A 12,603-nucleotide genomic window follows, 5' to 3' on the forward strand; every position below is an offset into this window, starting at 1 on the left:
CTTCAGCGGCTACATCAATACATTGTCCATTCCTTGTTCCAGGAGGTATTGGTGGAAGTGACATAACTGACAGCTGACAGCATGGTGCAAATTTGTTCCAAGGTGAAACAGATTCTGGAAAACCTGGAGATGGGCTTTGGGAGGATGTTACCATGGAGATGCATTGTCTCCACATTGGGGACTGCCATGCAACTACACTGTGCCTTAAAGCTTGGCATTGTAACTTCTGGTCACATCTTTAATAGAAATAAAGTGAGAATACTAACCTTAAAATATATATCACTGACCTGATCAGAAATAAAGTGACCCGAATCCCCCTGTTTGTGCTGAAAGTAATCAAATTCAAATTTCACCAATGCCGGCACAGTCCACCAAAACCTCAGCCAATCGGAGCCTTCCAGGTTCACTCTACAGTTTGAGGATGATTGATTTTGATTGGGCAGCACAGCACAGGATGTGATGTCAGCATGTGGAAATGCCTATGGGAGTCTCAGTTCCTTTTGATGCTGATGCCAAGTTATGAGGCTAATTGGTTTAAAATGCCAGGTTTCATTTCTGACCTCTTTCAAACTAAAAGCTGGCAGTGTTTTTCCTTTTTCCTTCAAGAGGTGCCCGAGGTGAGGGGCGCGTTGGCTTAATTGCAGTGCCAGCCTGATCACTAGAATTTCACATGAAAATGGAAAGATAATGTCTTTCTTTCCATTCAAAGTGATGTAACACTTTCTATCCATCCCAACTGCAGATGCAGTTAAAATAGGAGGAAACAGTTCAGAAGACTTTACAAACTGCAAAATATTTATTAATTGCCACCTCAAGACTTCCCGATGTTAGAAGATATTTCTCTATGTAACTGCATTTACATTGTTAATATGATTACTGGGAAAGGGGGACAGAGAAGCAGGAGCCTTGGTTCAGTAGAAAGATCAACTTAAACATATGAAAAGAGGAGAAATAGTCCATTTGGCCCTCAGACCTTTCTGTCATTCAATAAGATCATGATTGATCTACTTCAACTCCTGCTTCACATAATATCCCCCATCCCTCAGTTCTGTTAGTTCCCAAAGATCTATCAAACTTGAAGACTGTGACTTCAAGCCCAAATTCAAGAGATAATACACATAATCTAGGCAGATACTTCAGCACAATTCAGAGGGTGTGCTGCAGTGTCACAGGTACTGTCTTACACAGATGCTAAACTGACTCCCCAGCTGCCTGCTGAGGTGGACCTATCACGGGACACCAATTGAAGACAGGCAGAGGAGTTCCCTGTGTGCTCTGGTCAATATTTAACTCTCAACTGAGGTGACTAGGGCAGATTAACTGGTCATCGAACTTTGTAGGATTTGTGCAAATTAGCTGAAACAGTTCATATGCTCCAGTCACAATACATTAAACAAGCACTAGATTATCTCTAAAGTACTTTGGGACATTCTGATGCAAAACCTCAAACCAGGTTCCTTCTTTATGCTGATTCAAATCATTCTCCTGTACTGAAAGTCTTCCAGGAACTCAACTTCCCTTTTATGTTTGAGAACTTTGCCCATTCATTGAAATTCCTGAAAACCGGTGATTGAGTTGCAGAAATAAAGCACTGACTCCTTGATGCGATGATACCATCTGATGGCCTGTAATGTTTTCACTGTCTCTTCAGTTCAATTGTAAATAGCACAATACATTGGAAAATGACATGAATGCTCACAGTACTGCCACATACAATTCACGAGATAATGCAAGTTGATATTGGTCATCAGTTCCCCTTATCTCAACAATTTGTATTTCTTCAATGCCTACATTCTAGCTTTGACTGGAAGCCCAAAAGTGCTGGCTGAAACTTACTGCCCAAACATCAGCACTTTAAAAAAATGGATTGAAAACTGCTGAGGTGTTGTGGACACGGTGGTGAGGAGAGGCCTGAAAAATGACCAAAAGGACTCAAGGCATGAGGTTGCTCTTTAACATAGAACTCGAATTTCCTCCTTCCAAATTCTGCCCTGAAAGCTTGTCTCTCACCAGCCAATCTCCTCCTCAAAATCTTAAAATATGCTTCATGTGTAAAAGAAAATGTAAAATTCTGTAAACGGATAATATAATTGCTGGAAGGAGTCACTGGGAACCTGCATGTAGTACAGGATTGACAGAAATATTATGGATTAGAACTGCAGAGTAACATAATATTAAACAGATGATAAATTGCGATAATAAAGGGAACGACAAATGTCTCCTGTATTCTATTTGAATGCCATTCTTATATATGTCAATGTAATGAGTCATAATAAGAGCAGTAAATCACTGACGATTTGACAAAAGGCAATCGAACATCTTCAGTACAAAGATTTTTCTTGCAAGCTGATGAGAGCTATCACTTCATTGAGTCCCCATCCAAGCGAACCACACCATACATTGTAGACTTAGGTCCTTATTATTGGTGCAAGGTTACGAAGGAAATTCTCTAATAACTGCCGGGGAAAGCCAAAGTCCGTCCCAATGGTCACATAGCCCTGCAAAAAAGAGACGAGACTACAGTGTTCAACCATACTGCTGGCTGCCCGCGATCAATGCATTTTAAGATACCTGTAATCATTTCCTACCTCATATGTCTCCATCACAGGGTTGGTAATTTTAAAATAGCGAAGTCCTTTCTTGTGAAGTAGGGCTGTGATGTAAAATTCAATATCTGGTCAAAGGAGAAAAATAAAAGTTCTATTTATTAACCTTTCTGAGTTTGGTTTTAGCCCACATAAGACAAGCAAACTACACTCAAGTTAGTTAACTTTGTGTATTCAGATCACAGATGATTCAAGTTAAAACTACAGTTACTTTGCTCCCTGTCCCACAAGCAGCAGCACCAATGCGGCTACCATTGAGCAAGAAAAGGCAGGCAGCAATGTGAGCTCAATGCAAAAATATATAGTTGTCACATTCCCAAACTAATAGAGCGGATAGAACTCCTTAAAGCAAGGAAGTCTAACAGACTCAGCAGCAACAAACAGCATAGGCTGATGGGAGAGAGAGGGGGAGATTTCACTCCCCAATAAAAGAGAGTAAACAATACAAAGAACGGAATATTCAGGAACTGATACCCCGTCTTTACTAGGTTAGTACTTTTGCCTCACAGCGCCAGAGACCCGGGTTGAGTTCCCGTCTCAGGCAACTGTCTGTGTGGAGTTTGCACATTCTCCCTGTGTCTGCGTGGGTTTCCTCCAGGTGCTCTGGTTTCCTCCCACAGTCCAAAAATGTGCAGGTTAGGTGAATTGGCTGTGCTAAATTGCCCTTAGTGTTAGGTGAAGGGGTAAATGTAGGGGGATGGGTCTGGGTGGGTTGCTCTTCAGAGAATTGGTGTGGACTTGTTGAGTCAAATGGCCTGTTTCCACACTGTGAGTAAACTAATTTAATCTAATCTAATCTAATCTAGTAGATATCAATCAAGGCTGTGGTGGCCAATGCTCCTGCTAATGTCAGAGCTATTGTGAAAAAGAAAATAAAAATAAAATAGTTGATTTTGATTTTACTGGCTCACATATGGAATCTGGTACCTGTGGAACCAGACTTAGAAGCTTCAGGAAAGAATTTAAAAATATGAACATTTTAGGTGCCCAACCTGGAAAGCTACACAATGTCCAGGTCAGAGAGTGAAATTCTTCTTAATATTATACTTGTACACAGCAAAGCCTAAATCACAATGGCTGGTTGCAATGTTTAAAAAAACTAAACTGTGCATTTGGGATAATGAGCTGAAGGGTCACCATCCATCCCATTTGAAATGTGGTCAGTATACATTCATTGAGGGAGGTTGGTATTGTTACTGGAGTAGTAATCCTGAGGCACAGGCTAATGCTCAATGACATGGGTTTGCATCACAACTGGACAGATGGTGGCATCTAAAATAAATTTAATAAAATCCAAAATTGGAAAACACTAATCTAATGAATCCATCTGGTCCATTACCTAGTCTGGCCAAATGTGACTCTAGGCCCAAAGAAATGTGGCTCATAACCACTCTCTGAAATGGCCTCAAGAGCTAATCAACGCAAGTGTTGTTAAGGATAGGCAACAAATGTAATACTTACAGTCTACGTAAGAATAAAACAAATCCCAAATAGTCAACAAATACACCCCATTGGAAATGGGGAGAGATGGTGACTTGCTATTCACAATAATTATGTAGAAGTAAGGTCTACGCTGCAGTTAACATTTTCTGTTCAGATTCCCACAGACATACTTACATGAGATTATCTTTTCTAATCCTCCCGCTGCGAAAAATGCCTCCAAGTGACGTTTAGCTTTGCTCTCATCCTGAAATAACAAATTTCTCCAGTCTGAAACATTCTCATTCTTTAAAATCACACAAATGAACCTCGCTTAAAACTTGGGATAACATTCAATTTTAAATTGACAAATTAAAATAAAGCCAGGAACATGCTGAAGGATTGGCTTACTTTCCAGGTGAGTGGACACAGAAGGATAGAGCATGGGTTGTGGAAATGCAATTGTTGGCTGCGTGCACCCTTGGAGATACCAGTTAGTTTAAATCAGATATATTTAGATCCAGTTTCCTGTCTCTATAGTGTAGCTGGTTTCCCAAACTTGGAGTCTCTAAAACTCCATTGATTCCAGTTAATGGACAGCAACCTTTGTGCCTCCTCCCAGTTGCTGTCCAAGCCCTCAAGTGGGAACTGGTTCAGACTGGCTGGTCAGATTCAAACCAAGGAGCTAACAAACAGCATAGTCAAATACTGCAGTCCAAAAAGTGGTCATTCTGACCTTTGTAGCAGAGCTGGCTCTCTGCTATCCGCCTCATTCCATTCCCTATCCTTTCACCAAAGGTTTCAAATTCCCTTTAAAAAATTATTAAGGGTTCTGCTTTTTCCAATATTTCCAACAGAATGTTCTATAATTGCTGTCTGTACAAAAACATTCCTCCTAAAGCTTCTCTTTATTCTATTGCTGATATTCAAAATTCACTCTCAGCAATATGTTGTTGCTAACAGGACTGGTATTTATTACCTAAGGCCACTTATCCTTGAGAAGATAGTGGTGGGCTCTCTTCAGCCATGTCTTGAAGTGGCTGAACTCTAGATTTAACAAGTGAAGCATAAATGAACTGTTTAGGAATTGACCAGTGGAACTATGGTTATCCACATTAACCTTATGAAGCACAATATTGAATTTAGACAGGGGACAGAATGACAAGCAGCTTAGTTTTCCTCACGTGAAAACAAAAATACATGAACAAATTTAAGAGAAGGTACTTCCTTTTGGCTGTTTTACAGAAAAAGCCACATCACCCATCAGTAAGTGTTGGGCAGCAAGTACTTACAAATACAGACATACCAGAGCAAAATGTTATTGGGACATGACGGAGTAACAAAGATGCTTTTATGTTTACAAATCAAGAGAAATAAAAGGTCACTGAATATTATGTCAATGAGCTTCATCCCTTTGAAGTTACAGTCAATTTATGAAACATTGTGAACTTGCTAAAAGATGTGAAGATTCTATGTGTACTTACCAGCGCGATTTCAGGATTACTCCTTACGACTTTGAGGGACCAGCTATTGAAAGATGCACCATTCAACGGGTTAATAAATCTAAGTGGTTAAATGGACAATGTTGGAAATAACTGTACTTTGGTGAATGAAATACTCACTGATGGGAAGAAGGCCGTAGATGGATTTTGCTGTCTGCATAAGATGTATGGACAATAGTTTCAGAATCCTAAGGATTAGAACAGAAAGCTCTGAAGTAACAAGCAATCAGTGATGTCTTTCAATTGGAACCACGAGACAAATTTTAACTACTATCAAACAAGAGATCTGCATTTACATTCTCTACATTAAGACCAGAGCGTGTTCTGTTGTCTGCCCGTTATGGCTGCACTGTGGACCTTTCCATCACAAAGAAAAAGCCAAGTCAGAATGTTAAACAACAGTCATGAGCTGGGTGACTAACCAACTCAGAATTAACTTCTGGAGATACTTCAGTGAGATGTGAATGGAACAGCAGGTTATGGTGTTCTACAGAAGTAGTTGTGTCTGGTGGAGAGTTGTTCTACTAACCTCAGTCACCAGTACAAAATTAGAATGTTCACCCACTGACTCGTTAAAGGCTTTCACGCAAATACCAAATGCAAAATATTCGGCAGCAATCTAAATTGAAACAGCCTAAATGCATATCTGCAAGGTTAATAATCAAACGCTGATTCCAGGGTACCTTCACCTTGTGAACTTTGCTTATTAGAATCTAGAATGGCTACCCGATGCTTTAATTAAATATCCCAGTGTATATGAACCCTGTGATACAGCAATATTACATTCATGAAAATAAGAATTGATACAACAAGGAAGAATCCCATGCATTCTCAAAAGAAAAAAATTTGAGTGGGAAGGATACGGATTGGTGTTAGAGAAAACATTTTCACACAGTGAGTAGTTAGAATGTTGAATGTACTGCCTGGAAATGTGATGGACACAGGTCCAATTGAGGCATTCAGTAGGGGCATTGGATGGTTACTTGGATAGAAATAGTGCCCAGAGATATAGTGAAAATGTAGGAGATTGGCACTGGGTACTAGAAACTGGTGTAGGTATAAGAGGGCTGAGTGGCCTCCATTTGCACTGCACAATTATGTGAGTCTGTGACTACTTTCATTGTGAAATATGTTCCCATACATTTAGATTTAAGATAAAAAGCTGTTGCAATTTTTCACTGTGGTGCTCAGAATTGGTGACTTTTTTGGCCCAGATATTGACCTGAAAGTAACGGGAATGTAAACATTCAGGGACAGGGACAATTGTGTCCAGTTACTGTTTCTGGATGGCTATTGAGACTGGAGCAAGTTGGCACACATAGGCCCCAACAAACATGAGCTTTGACAGTGCCAGGTTAATCTACAGCAGACAGCAGCATGATCAACATTTGAATTGCAAATAACCACAACAAGAAGGAGATAGGAAATATTGTGAGTGACACACAAAACAACATGATTATGCACTTTTACTTAGAGACATAAAGTTGTACAGCAGAGAAACTCAGTCCATCACATCCATGATATCCTAAATTAATCTAGTCCAGTTTGCCAGCATTTGACCCATATCCCTCTAAACCCTTCTTTTTCATGTACCCATCCACATGCCTTTTAAATGTTGTAATTGTAGCAGCATCCACTATCTCCTCTGGCAGCTCATTCCATACACACACCACCCTCTGTGTGAAAATGTGGCCCCTTAGGTTCTTTTTAAATCTTTCCCCTTTCACCCTGAACCCATGTCCTCCTGTTTTGGACTCCCCCACCCTCGGGAAAAGACCTTGGCTATTTACGCTATCCATGCCCTCATGATTTTATAAATCTCTGTAAGGTCACCCCTCAGCTCCAGGGAAAACAGCCCCAGCCTATTCAGCCTCTCCCTATAGCTCAAATTCTCCAACCCTGGCAACATCACTGTAAATATTTTCTTCTCTCAGAAGAGAATAATAAATCCAGCTGAGCAGGTGAGATGGTGTCATGAATACAGTTCTGTCAGGCAAGTTCTGGGAGCATGGATAACAAAGGATCCACAAGTGAATTCTCTTCATGATTTTTACTTTACGTGCTAATCCTATAGTATAGTTCCAATTTAGATTAGATTACTTACAGTGTGGAAACAGGCCCTTCGGCCCAACAAGTCCACACCGACCCGCTGAAGCGCAACCCACCCATACCCCTACATATACCCCTTACCTAACACTACGGGCAATTTAGCATGGCCAATTCACCTGATCCGCACATCTTTGGACTGTGGGAGGAAACCAGAGCACCCGGAGGAAACCCACGCAGACACAGGGAGAACGTGCAAACTCCACACAGTCAGTCGCCTGAGGCGGGAATTGAACCCAGGTCCCTGGCGCTGTGAGGCAGCAGTGCTAACCACTGTGCCACCGTGCCGCCCATTAAATCCATGCTGGTTTTTCCAGCAGTTAAGATTAGATTAGATTCTCTACAGTGTGGAAACAGGCCCTTTGGCCCAACCAGTCCACACCAACCCTCCAAAGAGTAACCCACCCAGACCCATTTCCCTCTGACTAATGCACTTTGGACAATTTAGCATGGCCAATTCACCTGGCCGGCACATTTTTGGACTGTGGGAGGAAACCCATGCAGACACAGGGAGAATGCGCAAACTCCACACAGACAGTCCCCCGAGGCTGGAATCGAACCTGGGACTCTGGTGCTGTGAGGCAACAGTGCTAACCACTGAGCCAACTCAGTGGAATTAACCTAGCTTCAATGGAACTAATGCATTTCTTTCCAAAATTTTTACTGCCTTTCCTAGCCACATTCAGAACCACTAAGAACAGCACAGTCACGCCTCCATTATGGAGTTGAACTGTGGCATCAGACATGTTGTAGGTCATCATATCACCTTGGGGATGTGTTTTCCCGCAAGGTCATGCGGTGTTCAGCTCATTACTTGTGCATGTAAGTTGGAGCATCAGTGGAAGAGTGAATTTTATGAGATAGGCAGACAGGATGTTTCAGAATGCTCCCCTTGTTAGAAGCTTCCAGGGTCAAAGGTCTAGGTGCCATATTTCAAGGCCACCAGGACAGACCTTCACTCACTGCAAGTTTGCATTATCCCTCAGGGAGGTCTGTTTCCCCAGGGCAGCAGCAGGATGTCCTCGTATTAGTACCGGACAATCTGGAACATGGTCGCAAACCAGGTCACTGCTGTAGGTCCAGTGTGGGAAGAGGATGGGTGATCTCCTATACTCCATGCCATTTACTTAATGCAAACTGGCACTGCCAGAGGCATCAATCTGTCTAACTGTGCCATGTATAGGTATGTCCTGATCATTTTGAACCCGAGTACAATGTGGAGTGGGTGCACTGAATACCTGACAGCCACATCATGCAATCAGTTCAGTTGCATAACGGTGCTGCAACGAATAAGTTATTACGGGTGCATTAGGCTATGCATGTTCATCAATGGCTCACACACCATTGCCATCACACTCAATTCTGCTGTTTCTTTACCTGCAGGACAAGATTATCCCCAACAGCAGGCAGCACTCCCACAATAACAGCAGGGTACTGGGCAGTCACATCCTCAGCCCTCTTACATAGTGGGCCACAGAGATGGCACAGGGAAGGCTGTGACCATGAATGAAAGAGACAAGCCACCCACAGGAAGCGAGTGAACAAATCTCTGGACTGCTATTCTCAGCTTTGCAGTGTCAGATATTGGTCCACACAAGGACCCGTGCACATTCAGCAGCCCATTCTCTCTCTCTTCTCCACAACAGGTATTAACGGCAAACAGAAGAGGAGGAGACAGAAACCACCAAAGGTCCCTCCATCGTCTACCAGAAAATGGTGTCTCTGACAGCTCAGAGGTTGCACTAACACAGTACTCAGCTGCAGCCACTACCAACGTATAGGCTGTCACCCAGTGGACCCACTGTCTGCAGTAGCCTCAGGCCCTTAGCCTGGTGAGCACATCACCTACATGGGTCCCCTGCCGGCAAAGGATACAATGCTCCAGGTCCCTGAGACTCAGGATTCTGCTGGAGGCCTGGTGCTTGCTGGGTCCCATACAGATGACGTGCCTCTGTTACTCTGCCAGAATGAAAGGTTTCATAGGCAGGTCAAAGCAGAGGAACATAGGTATTTATACAAACTAGTCATGTCAGGAAACATCCCAGAAATAGTTGTCAATGAGAAATTGGAAGGGAGGAAGGAAATCACAGAAATTACAACTACAGAGAGAAGTAGTATTTAACAAAATGTTGGAGCGGTGAGCCCAATAGGTCCTGACAGATCTCACGGTGCCATAGAGACGTACAGCACAGAAACAGATCCTTCGGTCCAACAGTCTGTGTCAACCATAATCCCAAACTAAACTAGTTCAACCTCCCATATTTCTCCAAACCTTCCTTAGTCATGAACGTATCCAAATGTCTTTTATACATTAGGAGATTTGGCAGAAAAATCATGGATTGCTACATATTTACCACAAATAAATCATGTGGATTGACAGTTGCTTGTTGAACTCAAAAAATTGTGCCATTTTTAATCTTCAAATCTTCAACTTAAGACTCTTTACAACAATTATATTACTTCTATTCGACTGGAACAATGTCAGGAACCAACATCCTGCTTCCTAAAAGAGTATCCAATCCGATTCACATTTTGGCATCAAGAGTTCCTGGCATGTGTGTCGAGGGGGGGTGGTGACACTGAGGTATTTAGGCATTGAGCCTTATCCTAGAGTCTGAAAAGAAGTAGATAGTGAAACAGATGAGGCATTGATTTTAAAAAAAAATTTCACTAGAATTTGGGAATTTGACATTAGATTGGAAAGTAACTAATGTAACTCCCTTTACAGAAAACAGAGGGAGACAGAAAACAGGAAATGATTGACCAATTAGCTGAATATCTACCATATGGAAAATGTTAGAAGCTATTATTAAAGAGATAATAACAGGGCACTTAGATACATTGAAGGCAATCGGATAGAGTCAAACGGTTTTGTGAAAGGAAAAAAAGTGTTTAACAAATTTATTGGAGTTCTCTGAAGAAGTATTATGTGCTGTGGATAAAGGAGATCCAGTGAATGTAGTGCATTTAGATATCCAGAAGGCATTTGATAAAGGTTATTGTGGGAAATAAAAGCTCTGTATCTCTCCCTAGTGATGCTGCTAGATCATTGCTGAGTTTTCCAGTACTTCTTGTTTTTATTACAGAAGTAGAGAGGTTATGCTTCAGTTCGATACAGTGTTGGTGAGACAACATCTGGAATACCGTGCATAGTATTGGTCTCCCTATTTCAGGAAGGACGTAAACATCTTGGATGCAATTCAGAGAAGGTTTATTAGACTAACACCTTGAATGGGGAGGCTTTTTTATGAATTAAAACTGGAAAAGTGCAAGTAACATTTGCACAACAATGCCATGCAATCACCATCTCCAACAAAACAGACTGTAACCAGCACCCCTTGAAATTCAATGGCATCATCATCACTGAACCCCCCACTATCAAATCCTGGGGTTACCACTGACCAGAAACTGAACTGCACCATGTAAGTAGTGTAGTGACCCCACCTCTGAGCCAGAAGGCCTGCATTCAAGTCCCACTGGCTCCAGAAGTATGTAATAATATCTCTGAACAAGTTGATTAGAAAATATTGATTACAAGAGCCGTGGCCATGAGGGCAGGTCAGGCACTAAGAATCTTTTAGTGATTAATTGTCGTCTTGACTCCCCAAAGCCTGTCCACCATCTACAAGGCACGAGGCAGGAGAGTGATGGAATACTCCCCACTTGCCTGGATGAGTGCAGCCCCAACAACACTCAAGAAGTTTGACACCATCCAGGACAAAGCAGCCCGCTTGATTAGCACCACATCCACAAGGATCCACTCCCACCATCACCACCAAGACTCATTAGCAGCTGTGTGTACTTTCTGTAAGGCATCTTGTAGATATTCAAGATCCTGAGACAGCACCTCCCAAACCCACAACCAACTCAAACGACAAGGGCAGCAGATACATGGGAATACCACCACCTGCAAGTTACCCTCCAAGCAGCTTACCATCCTGACTTGGAAACACATCACTGTTCCAACATGTCACTCCATCCAGATCCTGGAATTCCCTCCCTAACATCATTGTGGGTCTACCTACAGCACATAGACTGCAGTAGTTCACGAAGACAGCTCACCATAACCTTTTCAAAGGCAACTAGGGACGGTAATAGATGCTGGCCCAGTCAATAAAATCCACATCTTATTAATAAATAGAAAACAGAACAGGGCTAGGCTTGTATCTGTTGGAGCTTAAAGAATAAGAGGGAACTTGACTGAAATATTTATCTCTGCCAAACCCATGCATGTCTACACTGAGTTTTGTCCAGCTCCCAATGCCTATCCTAACCTTCTACTCCCATCTTGAGGTGACCAGTATCATCACCTTCCCTGACAACCCCCTTGCACTCACCTTGAAGAACACCATACTATACCCCACCTCCACCTGAACATATCCAACTCCCCCATGATTGTCAACAGACCTTCCGCAACTCAATACCACCAGACACATCCCCTGCTTCCTGCAGCAATGACCATAGCCTGGGCACCCAGCTTCCTGTAACTCTCTCCTTTCCAGAATAGGACAAAACAATGCTGCAATGTCCACTCTTCCATCATTAAATAGACAGTGCCCAAAGACTACCCTAGTCTTCCCCCTCTGGCTCTCTCCTGCTCCTGAGTCATTTCCCCTCCATCCTGCCCTGCAAAGATCCTCACGCTCACCCACCTGCACCACTTGGAATGACCTTGGAGACCTTAGACTGTAACTCAAAGCATCCATTACTTCAAGGAACAAAGCATCAAGTACTAACCCTAAGGTCAGGAAGAAGTGAAAACCACAAGGAACATGCCTCCTTTTTGCAGTTCGGAGTCTAAAGAAGCAGATTTCTCGATTATTTGGAAGTTAGTTTGGAGCAAGTCGCTAATAATGGCAAGGTTTGCTTTTAATGAGATGCAAATGCTTGCAGCTCGGCTTCCCCGACTCTGAGAGTTAGAAAGGTTGATTTGCCTTTTAAGACTGGGGAAATTAATCACAGAGTTTATC

At 42.4% G+C, this 12,603-nt stretch overlaps 1 protein-coding gene across 1 annotated transcript in view; it reads right to left on the reverse strand.

The window, feature by feature from the left end:
* Positions 1-1,603: 1,603 nt before the first annotated feature.
* Positions 1,604-12,603, reverse strand: part of cetp (cholesteryl ester transfer protein, plasma) — a 41,376-nt gene continuing 30,376 nt past the window's right edge. Inside the window, exons 10-14 of the mRNA XM_060837773.1 lie at positions 5,648-5,715; positions 5,510-5,552; positions 4,224-4,293; positions 2,589-2,674; positions 1,604-2,498 (exon numbers count right to left, since the gene is read on the reverse strand). Of these exons, the coding sequence (XP_060693756.1) occupies positions 2,409-2,498; positions 2,589-2,674; positions 4,224-4,293; positions 5,510-5,552; positions 5,648-5,715 (357 nt within the window). The 3' untranslated portion in view covers positions 1,604-2,408. The remainder of the gene's footprint in view (positions 2,499-2,588; positions 2,675-4,223; positions 4,294-5,509; positions 5,553-5,647; positions 5,716-12,603) is intronic.

Source organism: Hemiscyllium ocellatum, chromosome 17, assembly GCF_020745735.1.
Source record: "Hemiscyllium ocellatum isolate sHemOce1 chromosome 17, sHemOce1.pat.X.cur, whole genome shotgun sequence".
NCBI classification, from domain to species: Eukaryota; Metazoa; Chordata; class Chondrichthyes; order Orectolobiformes; family Hemiscylliidae; genus Hemiscyllium; species Hemiscyllium ocellatum.